At 37.1% G+C, this 14,737-nt stretch overlaps 1 protein-coding gene across 5 annotated transcripts in view; it reads right to left on the reverse strand.

Annotated features, from left to right (window-relative positions):
* CFAP91 (cilia and flagella associated protein 91) overlaps positions 1-14,737 on the reverse strand; it is a 149,195-nt gene that overhangs the window by 121,441 nt on the left and 13,017 nt on the right. For all 5 annotated transcript variants that reach the window (XM_067738776.1, XM_067738775.1, XM_067738779.1 and 2 more), the window contains 4 exons: positions 14,321-14,397; positions 13,660-13,817; positions 12,596-12,679; positions 11,443-11,499 (listed from right to left, as the gene is read on the reverse strand). In XM_067738776.1, coding sequence (XP_067594877.1) covers positions 11,443-11,499; positions 12,596-12,679; positions 13,660-13,817; positions 14,321-14,397 — 376 coding nt within the window. The remainder of the gene's footprint in view (positions 1-11,442; positions 11,500-12,595; positions 12,680-13,659; positions 13,818-14,320; positions 14,398-14,737) is intronic.

Genomic DNA, 14,737 nt, shown 5'->3' on the forward strand with positions numbered 1-14,737 from the left:
CATATAGCTGGAATCATACAGTATGTAACCTTTTCAGATTGGCTTCCTTCTCTTAACTATATGCATTTAAGATTCTTCCATGTCTTTTCATGACTTGATAAGCTCATTTCTTTTTAGTGCTGAATAATATTATATTGTCTCAATGTACCATAGTTTATTTATCCATTCACCTACTGAAGGACATCTTGGTTACTTCCAAGTTTTGGCAATTATGAATAAAACTGCTATAAACATCTGTGAGCAGGTTATTCTGTAGAGATAAGTTTTCAACCTCTTTGGGTAAATACCAAGAAGCAGGATTGCCAAATCATATGGTAAGAGTATGTTTAGTCTTGTAAGAAACTGCCAGACTGTCTTCTGAAGTGGCTATAGCATTCTGAATTCCCACCAAAAATGAAAGGTCCTGCTGCTCCACACTTGGTGGTGTTAGTGTTCCAGATTTTGTCCATTCTAACAGGTGTATAGCGGAATTTCATTTTAATTTGCATTTCCCTGATGACATCATGTGGAGCATCTTTTCATATCCTTATTTGCCATCTGTATATCTTCTTTGGTGAGGTATCTGTTAAGGTCTTTGACCTTTTTTAAAATCAGGTTTTTTGTTTTCTTACTGTTGAGTTTCAGATTTCTTTGATTATTTTGGATAACAGTCCTTTATCAGATATGTCTTTTGCAAATATTTTCTCCTAGTCTGTGACTTGTCTTCTCATTCTACTGACATTGTCTTCTGTAGAGCAGAAGTTTTAAATTTCAATGAAGTCCAGATTTTCCATTGTTTCTTTAATGGATCATGACTTTGGTGTTGTATCTAAAAAGTCATCAGCATACCCAAGGTCATCTAGGTTTTTTTCCTATGTAATCTTTTAAGAGTTTTATGTTTTTGTATTCTACATTTAAGTCTGTGATCATTTTGAGTTAATTTTGTGAAGGGTGTAAGGCTTATGCCTAAATTCATTTTTTTGCATGTAGATGTTCAGTTGTTCCAGCATCATTTGTTTAAAAAGACTCCACTGTATTATCTGTTCTTTTTGTCAAAGATTAGTTGATTATATTTATGTGGGTCTATTTCTGGGCTCTCTATTCTATTTCATTCATCTATTTGTCTATTCTTTCCATAATACCACACTTTCATGATTATAAAAGTTTTACAGTAGGTCTTGAAGTCAGGCCGTGTCAGTCCTCCAACTTTGTTCTTCTCCTTCAATATTGTGCTGCTTATTCTGAGTTTTTTGCCTCTTCATATAAGCTTTAGAATTACTTTGTCAATATCCACAAAATAACTTGCAGGGATTTTGATTGAGATTACATGGACTCTGTAAATCAAATTGGGAAGAACTGACATATTGACACTATTGAGTCTTCCTATCCATGAACATGGAATATTTCTTCATTTATTTAGTTGTTCTTTGATTTCTTTCATCAAAGTTTTGCAGTTTTCCTCAAATAGATCTTGTGTATATTTTATTAAATTTATATTTAAGTATTTCATTTGTTGATGCTAATGTAAATGGCACTGTGTTTTATATTTCAAATTCCCCTTGTTCTATATACGTATATAGGAAAGCAGCTGACTTTTGTATACTAACCTTATATCCTACAACCTTGCTATAATCACTTATTAGTTCCAGGAGAGGTTTTCTTTTTTTTTCAGTAATTTCTTTTAGATTTTCTACATAGATGAATATGTCTCCTGCTAAAAGACAGTTTTATTTCTTCCTTTCCAAATTGTATACCTTTTTTTTTTTTTTTTTTTTTGCGGTATGCAGGCCTCTCACTGTTGTGGCCACTCCCGTTGCGGAGCACAGGCTCCAGACGCGCAGGCTCAGCAGCCATGGCTCATGGGCCCAGCCGCTCCGCGGCATGTGGGATCTTCCCGGACCAGGGCACGAACCTGCGTCCCCTGCAACTGCAGGCGGACTCTCAACCACGGCGCCACCAGGGAAGCCAAACTGGATACCTTTTATTTCTTCTTCTTGTCTTATTGAATTAGCTAGGACTTCCAGTATGATATTGAAAGGGAGTGATGAGAGGCGACATCCTTGCCTTTTTCCTGATCTTAGTGGAAAAGCTTTGAGTTTCTCACCATTAAGTGTGATGTAAGTTTTTGGTACACATTCTTTATAAAGTTGAGGACATTCCTTTCTAATCCAAGTTAACTGAGAGTTTTAATCATGAATGAGTATTGGATATTGTCAAATACTTTTTCTGGCCTCTAGTAATATGATCATGTGATTTTTCTTTTTCAGCCTGTTGATGTGATGCATATTAACTGATTTTCAAATGCAGAATCAGCCTTGCATACCTGGGATAAATCCCACTTCGTTGCGGTGTATAACTCTTTTCATACATTGTTGGATTTGATTTGCTAATATTTTGTTGAGGATTTTCATGCCTACATTCATGAGAGATGTTGGTTTGTAGCTTTCTTTTAATGTCTTTGCCTGGTTTTGGTATTAGAGTAATGCTGGCCTCAAAGAATGAGTTAGCTTCTATTATCTGAAAGAGACTGCAGAGAATGGTATAACTTCTTCCTTAAATATTTGGTAGAATTCACCAGCAGACCCATCTGGGCCTGGTGCTTTATGTTTTAGAAAGTTATTAATTACTGATTCAAAAATTTGTTAATAATAATATAGGCCTTTTCAGATTTTCTGTTTCTTCTTGTGTGAGTTCTGGCAAATTGCCTTTCAAGTAACTAGTCCTTTTCATCTAGAATATCCAATTTGTAGGCATAGAGTTATTCACAATATTCCTTAATTATCTTTTTAATGCCATGGGATCTGCAGTGATCCTTTTTCATTTCTGAAAAGGGGATTCTTTTTCATATCTGATATTAATAATTTGTGTCCTCTCTTTTTTCTTAGTTAGCCTCACTTGAGGCTTATCAGTTTTAGTGATCTTTTCAAGGAACTTTGTGGTTTCACTTATTTTCTCTATCAATTTCCTTGATCAATTCTGTTGATTTATGGGACTTCCCTGGTGGCACAGTGGTTGAGAATCCACCTCCCAATGCAGGGGATGTAGGTCCGATCCCTGGTCAGGGAACTAGATTCCACATGCATGCCGCAACTAAGAGTTCGCATGCCATAACTAAGGATCCTGCAAGAAGCAACTAAGGAGCACACATGCTGCAACTAAAGGAGCCCACGAGCCGCAACTAAGGAGCCCACAAGCTGCAACTAAGACCCGGCACAACCAAAATAAATAAATAAAAATTTTTAAGAAAGTACATGGCGCACACTCTCCATACACTTGAAAAAAGATTCCATTGATTTATGCTCTAATTCTTATTACTGTTTTTCTTCTGCTTGCTTTGGATATAATTTGCTCTTCTTTTTCTAGTTTCTCAAGGTGGAAGCTTAGATGATTGATTTAGATCTTTCTTCTTTTGTAATACATGCATTCAATGCTATAAATTTCCCACTAAGCACTGCTTCCATTGCATTGCACAAATTTTTATAATTTATATTGTCATTTTCATTTAGTTTAAAATATTTTAAAATTTCCCATATCTTTTTTTATCCATATGTTATTTAGAAATATATTGTTTAATATCCATATATTTGGGGGTTTTCAGTTCTCTCTCTGTTCTTAATTTCCAGTTTAATACCACTATGGTCTGAGAGCAGACATTGTATTATTTCTATGCTTTTACATTTATTAAAGTGTGTTTTATGGCCCAGAATGTGGCTATCTTGGTGAATGTTTCATGTGAACTTGAGAAGAATGTGTATTCTGCTGTTGCTGAATAAATAGTCTATAGATACCAATTATATACAACTGATTAATGGTATTGTTAAGTTCAACTAGGGCCTTACTGATTTTCTGTCTGCTAAATGTATCCATTTCCAACAGGAGGTGATAGTGGATTCATCTACTTCTCCTTGTAATTCTATTACTTTTTGCCACATGTAGTTTCACACTGTCATCAGGCACATATACATTAAGGATTATTATGTCTTCTTGGAGAACTGACTTCTGTATCATTATGTAATGCCTCTCTTTATCCCTGATAATTTTCCTTGCTTTGAAGTCTGCTCTGTCTGAAATTATTATAGCTACTGTTGCTTTCTTTCAGTGTTAGCATGCTATAGTTTTCTCTATCCATTTACTTTTGTTCTTTTTTTTTACATTTTTTAATTGAAGCGTAGTTGATGTGTAATATTATATGTTACAGGTGTACTATACAGTATTTCACAAATTTTAAAGGTTATACTCCATTTATAGTTATTATAAAATCTTGGCTATATTCCGTGTTGTACAATATATACTTGTAGCTTATTTTATACATAATGGTTTATACCTCTTAATCCCTTATTCCTATATTGCCCCTCCCCCTTTCCTTCTCCCCACTGGTAACCACTAGCTTGGTCTCTATATCTGTGAGTCTGTTTCTTTTTTCTTATGTTGACTAGTTTGTTGTACTTTTTAGATTCCACACATAAGTGATATAATACAGTATTTCTCTTTCTCTGTCTGACTAACTTCACTTAGGATAATACCCTCCAAGTCCATGCATGTTGTTGCAAGTGGTAATTTTCATTCTTTTTTATGGCTGAGTAGTATTCCATTGTGTGTGTGTGTGTGTGTGTGTGTGTGTGTGTGTGTGTGTATATATATATATATATATATATATACCACATTTTCTTTATCCATTCACCTGTTGATGGATGCTTGAATTGCTTCCATATTTTGGCAATTGTAAGCAATGCTGCTATGAACATTGGGGTGCATGTATCTTTTCAAAATAGTGATTTTGTTTTTTCTGGATATATATCCAGGAATGGAATTGCTGGGTCATAAGGTGGTTCTATTTTTAGTTTTCTGAGAAACCTCCCTACTGTTTTCCACAGTGGCTGCACCAATGTACATTCCCACTAACAGCGTAGGAGGGTTCCCTTTTCTCCACCTTGCTAACGTTTGTTATTTGTGTTCTTTTTGATGACAGCCATTCTGACAGGTATGAGATAATATCTCATCATGGTTTTGATGTGCATTTTCCTGATGATTAGCAATGTTGAACATCTTTTCACGTTCATGTTGACCATCCGCATGTCCTCTTTGGAGAAATAGACATTCAGGTCTTTTGCACATTTTTAATTGGGTTGCTTGGGTTTTTTTTTTTTTTTTTTTTTTGTGATACGTGGGCCTCTCACTGTTGTGGCCTCTCCCATTGCGGAGCACAGGCTCCAGACATGCAGGCTCAGCGGCCATGGCTCACGGGCCTAGCCGCTCCGTGGCATGTGGGATCTTCCCAGACCGGGGTACGAACCCGTGTCCCCCACATCGGCAGGCGGACTCTTAACAACTGCGCCACCAAGGAAGCCCCTCTTGGGTTTTTTTGATGTTGAGTTGTATGGGCTGTTTATATATTTTGGATATTAACCCCTTATCAGTCATATCATTTGCAAACATTTTCTCCCATTCAGTAGGCTATCTTTTCATTTTGTTGATGGTCTTCCTTGCTGTGCAAAAGCTTGTAAGTTTAATTAGGTCCCATTTGTTTATTTTTGCTTTTATTTCCTTTGCTTTAGGAGACTGCTCCAAAAAAATATTGCTACAATTTATGTCAAAGAGTGTTCTTCCTATGTTTTCTTCTAGGAGTTTTATGGCTTCAGGTCTTATATTTAGGTCTATGAGTTTATTTTCGTATATGGTGTTGGAGAATGTTCTGATTTCATTCTTTTACATGTAGCTGTCCAGTATTCCCAGCAACACTTATTGAAGAGGCTGTCTTTTCTACATTGTATATTCTTGCCTCCTTTGTCATAGATTAACTGACCATAAACACATGAGTTTTTTTCTGGGCTCTCTATTCTGTTCTAATCTATCCATTTACTTTTAATCTATATGTGTCTTTATACTTAAAGTAGGTTTTTTATTGACAACATATAATTGGTTCTTGTTTTTTTGATCCACTTTAACAATATCTGTCTTTTAATTGTTCATTTAGACCCCTGATGGCCAAAGTGATTATTGATAGTTGGATTAATATCTACCATATCTATTTGTTGCACTTGTTCTTTGTTCCTATTTTATCTTCCACCCTTTTTCTGTCTTTTTGTAGTTTTAACCACGTTTTATATGATTCCATTTTCACTTCTTTATTAACATATCAGTTATACTTCCCTTTATTTTTTACTTTTTTAGTGATTGTCCCAGAGTTTACAATATACATTTACAACTAATCCAAGTCCACTTTTAAATAACACTATATCACTTCTCAAGCAGTGTAAGTACCTTATAATAACAAAATAATCCTCATTCCTCCCTTTCATCTTTTATTATTGCTGTCATTCATTTCACTTATATATAAGCATACATGATATATTCATGAGCATACATAATCAAATACATTGTTGCTCTTATTATTAATTTTTTTTCCAAATAGGCTCCTTTAATAATTAGTCAAAGAGGAAAAACAAACTGCCCACCATTTGTCTTCCATTGTCTTCCTTTTTTTTTTAATTGGAGTATAATTGCTTTACAATGTTGTGTTAGTTTCTGCTGTACAACAAAGTGAATCAGCTATGTGTATACATATATCCCCTCCCTCTTGGACCTCCCTCCTGGACCTCCCTCCCACCTCCCCCCATGCCGCCCATCTAGGTCATCACAGAGCACTGAGCTGAGCTCCCTGTACTTTACTGCAGGTTCCCACTAGCTATCTGTTTTACATATGGCAGTATATTTATGTCAAACCTAATCTCCCAATTCATCCTACCCTCCCCTTCCCCCCTGTGTCCACACATCCATTTTCTACATCTGTGTCTCTATTTCTGCCCTGGTGGTCTTATTATTTTGAATAAACTTAAAAAATAAAAGTTTTTATTTCACCTTCATTTATTCTGTCTTTGATGCCCTTGTTTTCTTTATGTAGATCCAAGTTTCTGACCTATATTATTTCCCTTCTCTCTAAAGAACTTCTAACATTTCTTGCAACAAATGGCAAGATTCCCTCAATTTTTGTTTGTCTGAGAAGGTCTTTATTTTGCTTTCATTTCTGAAGGATAATTTTGCAGGATACAGAATTCTAGGTTGATTTTTTTTCTCTCAACACTTTAAATTTTCACTTCTCTCTCTTCTTGCTTGCATGGTTTCTGAGAAGTCAGATGTAATTCTTATTTTTGCTCCTCTATAGGTGAGGTAATTTTGTACTCTGGCTTCTGTCAGAATTTATTCTTTATCTCTGATTTTCTTTAGTTTGAATATAATATGCCTTGGTGTAGCTTTTTTGACATTTATCCTGCTTGATGTTCTGAGCTTCCTGACTCTGTAGTTTGAGATCTGACATTAATTTGGAGAAATTTTCAGTCATTATTGTTTCAAATATTTCTTCTGTTTCTTTCTTCTCCTTTTGGTACTCCCATTATACGTATGCTATACCTTTGTATTTGTCCACAGGTTTTGGATATTCTGTTTTTTTCAGTCTTTGTTCTCTCTGCTTTTCAATTTTAGAAGTTTGTATGGATATCCTCTAGATCACAAATTCTTTCCTCAGCTATGTCCAGTCTAGTAACAAGCCTATCAAAGGAATTCTTCATTTCTGTTTCAGTGTTTTTGATCTCTAGCATTTTATTTTTTTAGTTCTTTCTTAGAATTTCCATCTCTTTGCTTACATTGCCTATTTGATCTTGCTTGAAGTCTACTTCACTCATCAGAGCCCTTAGCATGTTCATCACAGTTGTTTTAAATTCCTTTTCTGATAATTCCAACATCCCTGTCATGTCTGGTTCTGATGCTTATGCTGTCTCTTCAAATTGTGGTTTTGCCTTTCAGTGTGCCTTGTAATTTTTTTTCTTACAGCTACACATGATGTACTGAGTAAGAAAAACTGTAAATAGGTCTTTAGTAATTTGGTGGTAAGGTGTGGGGGGAGGGGAAAGCATTCTATTTTCAAATATTAGGTCTTTCTTTCAGTGAGCCTGTGCATCTGGACTACGAGCTTCATAAGTGTTTTTCAGTTTTCCTTCCCCCTTAGGTGGGGCAGGATGGCAAAAGGGGACTGAAGCTGGGTATTTCCTTCCCCTCTCAGTTAGGCTCTGATAATACCCCAGCATGTTAGGCTCTGGTTCACTAGTTTCTCCTGACAGCTGGCCTTGTTAAGAACAGAGTGCTCTAGCATATTTCAAAGTGGTTCCTTTTTCCCTCCTCCTGCCAGAAGCATGGGGGGATTTTTCTCCAATATTTACTGTGAGAACCTGGTTGAGTTCCTGGAGGTAAATCACAAAATTGTGGGAGCCCCCATGACTGGGTCCTCCTGGAGTTTTTCATTCTCAGAGTTTTCCACACTGAATCTCCAGCAACTTGTCAATTATAGTTCAGGTTTTCCTACCTAGGAATGGTTCTCAGGGCAGTTTCTACTCATGAATCTCTGTTCTGGGTAGCTATTACTCCCTGTATTTGCCTGTTTTTAAAATCTTCAGTTAATAGCAACTTCCAAGCACCTTATATGTGGAACTGGAGACCACTATTGAACATTTTAAAAATATTACTTTTTATCCTCTTCACCAAGATGCTTACATAGAGTCCAAAGTAAAGGCTCCAACAGCTAGCCATGGAAAGGGTGTGGCTGGAGAAGGCCAGCTGTCCCCAGACAAGTCCATACTTGCTAACATAAGTCAGAATTATCCTCACCACTCAGAAACTCAACGCTGTCAGAATTCCAGAGTTGACTTCACAGACGGTTACTGATTCATTCTTTAAAACTTCTGAGAGAGAAAGAAACTTTCTAGAATGTCAACTGTCATGCTTTAACTCTCAAAGGAAATCTTTATCCCTTACGTCACAATTAGTTAGGAAGGAGTGGAGGGGCCCAGTGTTCATCACTGTAGACCTGAGAACTCCCCACAATCAACTGAACAATTTTTAGACCTAATGTGATTATGACCTCCAGAGCAGGAGATCCAGTGAGCCTGCTTTTAAAGAATTACCAAAGGTATCTATAGGGAGATACCTGTCTTATAGCTTCTCTTTTGCTCATACAAAGCATTTCATAGAAAACAAGCCTGCAGTTTTCCCCAGGTAAAGTGACAATACACAAAGTTGCTCTGTCTAGAAGGACAGCAGAGGATCTTTCCTCCATCCATGTAAGAGCCAAAGGTATCCATATACAGTCTTAAAAAATTAGAGGGGAACTGGGATCATAATTGGCACTTATGTCATAGAGTGTTCTGCCTATGTTCTCCTCTAAGAGTTTGATAGTTTCCTAGAGGAAAACATAGGCAGAACACTCTATGACATAAATCACAGTAAGATCCTTTCTGACCCACCTCCTAGAGAAATGGAAATAAAAACAAAAATAAACAAATGGGACCTAATGAAACTTCAAAGCTTTTGCACAGCAAAGGAAACCATAAACAAGACCAAAAGACAACCCTCAGAATGGGAGGAAATATTTGCAAATGAAGCAACTGACAAAGGATTCATCTCCCAAATTTACAAGCAGCTCATGCAGCTCAATAACAAAAAAACAAACAACCCAAGCCAAAAATGGGCAGAAGACCTAAATAGACATTTCTCCAAAGAAGATATACAGACTGCCAACAAACACATGAAAGAATGCTCAACATCATTAATCATTAGAGAAATGCAAATCAAAACTACAATGAGATATCATCTCACACCAGTCAGAATGGCCATCATCAAAAAATCTAGAAACAATAAATGCTGGAGAGGGTGTGGAGAAAAGGGAACACTCTTACACTGCTGGTGGGAATGTGAATTGGTTCAGCCACTATGGAGAACAGTATGGAGGTTCCTTAAAAAACTACAAATAGAACTACCATATGACCCAGCAATCCCACTACTGGGCATATACCCTGAGAAAACCAAAATTCAAAAAGAGTCATGTACCAAAATGTTCATTGCAGCTCTATTTACAATAGCCCGGAGATGGACACAACCTAAGTGCCCATCATCGGATGAATGGATAAAGAAGATGTGGCACATATATACAATGGAATATTACTCAGCCATAAAAAGAAACGAAATTGAGCTATTTGTAATGAGGTAGACAGACCTAGAGTCTGTCATACAGAGTGAAGTAAGTCAGAAAGAGAAAGACAAATACCGTATGCTAACACATATATATGGAATTTAAGAAAAAAAAATGTCATGAAGAACCTAGGGGTAAGACAGGAATAAAGACACAGACCTACTGGAGAACGGACTTGAGGATATGGGGAGGGGGAAGGGTGAGCTGTGACAAAGTGAGAGAGAGGCATGGACATGTATACACTACCAAACGTAAGGTAGATAGCTAGTGGGAAGCAGCCGCATGGCACAGGGAAATCGGCTCGGTGCTTTGTGACCGCCTGGAGGGGTGGGATAGGGAGGGTGGGAGGGAGGGAGACGCAAGAGGGAAGAGATATGGGAACATATGTATATGTATAACTGATTCACTTTGTTATAAAGCAGAAACTAACACACCATTGTAAAGCAATTATACCCCAATAAAGATGTTAAAAAAATAATAATTGGCACATATATTGAGGATTACAGACCTTTGATAACATATATCCTATTCATAAGATGCTATATCATTAAGAGTAACCATATCCTTTAAATGCATGTTTGAAAGTCAAGCCCTATCTAACTTTCTATTCAGAAATCTGAGACCTTAAAAAAGGTTTCTTTTCCGTTTCATTTCAAGAATATCTTGGATTTTTTTCTCCTATAGAAATTTTAAGTTATATTGACATGGGAAAGTGTATAGCAAAAATTAGATGAGCATATGTATGTATCTATTCAAAACAAAAGTTATAAGCAGGGCTTCCCTGGTGGCGCAGTGGTTGAGAGTCCGCCTGCCGATGCAGGGGACACGGGTTCGTGCCCCGGTCCGGGAAGATCCCACATGCCGCGTAGCGGCTGGGCCCGTGAGCCATGGCCGCTGAGCCTGCGCGTCTGGAGCCTGTGCTCCACAACGGGAGAAGCCACAACAGTGAGAGGCCCGCATACCGCAAAAAAAAAAAAAAAAAAAAAAAAAGTTATAAGCAAAAAACAACTACCCTCAGGCTTCCCTGGTGGCGCAGTGGTTCAGAGTCCGCCTGCCGATGCAGGGGACACGGGTTCGTGTCCCAGTCCGGGCAGATCCCACATGCCGCGGAGCGGCTGGGCCCGTGCGCCATGGCCACTGGGCCTGCGCGTCCGGAGCCTGTGCTCCGCAACGGGAGAGGCCACAACAGCGAGAGGCCTGCGTACCGAAAAAAAAAAAAAAAAAAAAAAAAAAAACCTACCCTCAATATGTCTGATGCTCTTGGTTATTTTCTATTCTATTTTGTTTTTTAAAATGCTGCTCATGACCCACTAGAAGACCTTCTAATGGTTAGTGATCCGAAGTTTAAAAAATTGATTTAGTCAACTATCCTCTGGAAACAAATATGGAAGCAAATAATAAATAAAATAAACTGGAAAAAAAGTTTTAAAATAATGGTTACTTACCTGGTTGATGCAAAAACAACATTGAATGGCAACTGTTGATAAAATGGAAGGAAAGGCCTGGGGGAGAAAGGAAAACACAAATGTGTGGTACTTTTGCATTGTGTGCTCTCTGAGCTTTCTTCCATTGTTAATATTTGTCCCTTGAAATCAGTGAGTTTGAATACTTCATATATCAGTAATTCTCAAACTTTGGCATACACAAAAATCACTGGGGAGTGGGAAGATTCTTGTTTAAAATTCAAATTCTCAGGTCTAGCCCAGGAGATTCAGTAGATACAAGGTAGAGCCAGTGAATCTGCATTTTTAATAAACATCCCAGTGTGTTCTCTGAAGATGGGAAACAAGCCATACTCTGAGAAACTGCCCTATACTTGGGCTTCAGCTGGTCATTAGTCCCCAGCAACTTCTCAAGTTCCCTGAGATATTCTGAAATTCCCAATGATTTACTTTAAAAAGTTTCCCCCCAAAAGTCTAGGAATTGAGTATAGTATGTTAAGAATTTAACATTTCTCTGAAAAAATCAGCATAATGTGGACTGCCAGTTTACTTTTCTCAAATGAGCTTATGTAGATATAACATCAAGACTATTTTGCTAACTCAGATAGGACCTATAGGGAAATCCTCATCTTATTTTAATCTGATCTGAGTGTATGATTATCACATGAGTATTACTCACAAATGAAACAAAGTCAATCTTTTGACCATGTTGGTTTTGGCAACATTCACACAAAGAGAGCAAATTTCACCTATCTGCCCTCTTTTAACACTTTCCCCTGCACTATGGCTGTCATGGTGTCTTTGCTCTATCTCACTTCATTTGATAACTTCATTTTGTTCTCAAATATACATTCTCATTTGCAATTAGGACCTCTAATGCCAGGCAGACTTAGTTGGAACCCCAACTCTACCACTTGCTAATTTATGTGACCTTGAGCAATTTACTTCTCCTCTCTTGGTCTCAGCTTCCTTACTGGTAAAATGGGGATAATATATCTTATCCTATATTTCTGTTCTGAAAATTGATATTATATGTAAAGCACTTATAAAGTGATGCCTGGCACACTGCATGCACTTAAAAATAAGAGCTGCTATCATTATTACAAAGTGGTCTCTAACAATACTAGGGCTCATATTCACAGTAACTATTTTCTACCTTTCAAAATATTTATAGCGATTCTTTCCAGTAACATCAGGATCTTCATAAACATCTTTAGGCATCGGAAAAGAAGTGTCAGTTCTAAAACGAAGCAGGAAAACATTATTCAAGTCTAACATATAATTTCCAATTCATATTTATATGTCTATAAAGTAGAGGATACACAGGGTAGCTCAGACTGAGAGCAAAGTCTTCTATAACATGCATCTTACTGTTCTACATCTCAGACTAGAATAGTTACTTTCCCTGAGCCAGGAAACCAGGAGCCAACAAGTGGAACTGAAAGCTAATAAATGAGTAGACTTATGAAATCTCACATACGAAACTACTCACTTTTAGTTAATAGCACATGAGAATTACAAAATTTTAAAAAATGAAGTTTTATGTCTAGGCTGTAAGGGAGCATTTTAAAAGAAATTTACTAGGTATGAATTTGTAAATATTCCTTAAAAGAATAAGCAATTCAAGAGATCTGTCTCTGAAGGTGCCTTGGCTGCAAGTGTCCAAAAAGCGTATTTGGATACTAGCAGAAAAGTACACTTGCAATTTCTAAGATGAATCAAAGAAACAACAAACGCGTTCACTTCTATTTTTGGTGGTAAGTTATCACTTAATGTACATATGCACTCCAACCTTTGGAGAACATCTACTAACCAATAAACCTATAACCATTGCTCCTGAATCAGGCTTGTTTTGGTCAAAGGGCTTAAGAATGTGAATTTGAGCTCAACTGGTCTAGGTATAACATCACAACTGTACATTTTTTTTTAAGATTTTTTTTTTTTGATGTGGACCATTTTTAAAGTCTTTATTGAATTTGTTACAATATTGCTTCTGTTTTATGTTTTGGTTTTTTTAGCCACGAAGCATGTGGGATCTTAGTTCCCTGACCAGGGATTGAACCTGCACCCCCTGCATTGGAAGGCGAAGTCTTAACCACTGGACCACCAGGGAAGTCCCTGTATATTTTAAAATAATACAGAATGAATAAATAAAATTTTTAAGAAGAAAAATGCATTCATTAAAAACATGAGTAGCAGCTGAAGCTACCTGACACTTACACAGCAAGTTTCCGGAGGGCTTCTTTGTGTCTCTCCTCATGTCCCTTCCAGTCCCGACTGATGAATGATGGAACAGGATCTGCCTTGCTCCAATATACAGAATATCTTGGATAATGAAACAGGCTACTGAACATGGTTCTATACCTGGGAACCCTTCTCTAATGTTAGGACAGGAAGGCAGGGGGAAAAAGGACAAAATTATATCATCAGATTTTCTGAAGTATTTTACTACTGCAAACTTTTTAAAGGCACAAAACAGTGTATATGACATTTGCTATTGGTATATGCATAGACTATCTCTAGACGGGTACTCAAGAAACTGATGCTAATGGATGATTATGTGAAGAGGGCTAAGGGTAGCACTTATTTTATACCATATAAGCTTTTGTACTATTTGAACTCTTTCAACACAGGCATATATTACTTTTCTCATTGAAATAACTTAGGTTATAATGGGTCCTTTATTCACTATTAGTTAGTTAATCCTCACACTGGGCCACAAGTATTAAGATACTTTGTCCCCTGGTAATCGTGGCAAAGTAATTTCTGCAGAGTACAAAATCCAGTGGAGATTTGGTGATTAGTCAATCTGATCAGCGCAGTTAGCCAAACTAGATGGTTCAGGTCCATTAGGCTACCTTAGTGGATGAATAAGACCTACCAGTCTGCTTCGAATCAGGGTGGCCTGAATGTTTGCCTGGTTGTGTTCTTTCTCACTTGACACGATAAACAATGGATCTGTGAAATAAACAATAAGGTAGTGTAAGGAATAGAACATATCTACTCCTAGGCAGAGAATAATAGTAAAGAAATATAATTTCTTAATTGGAAAACAAATTAGAAAACTTAGATATTGCCTAGCTCTGCAGCAGCTCATAGCCTTATTACTCTACCACCAGTGAGGGTCTATGAGATGCATTTATTTTCTGTGTATTCCAAAGTCAGTTAATAGAATCAGAATGCAAAAAGAAGGCTGAACATGTTTTCAAGCACCATAGCCTAAATAGGCTCTCTTCTCTCCTATGAACAAACCACCTTCTGGGTCTGGATAGTCCTGGAAATACTGCAAGAAGAAAGA

The sequence above is a fragment of the Pseudorca crassidens genome, chromosome 5, assembly GCF_039906515.1.
Source record: "Pseudorca crassidens isolate mPseCra1 chromosome 5, mPseCra1.hap1, whole genome shotgun sequence".
NCBI classification, from domain to species: domain Eukaryota; kingdom Metazoa; phylum Chordata; class Mammalia; order Artiodactyla; family Delphinidae; genus Pseudorca; species Pseudorca crassidens.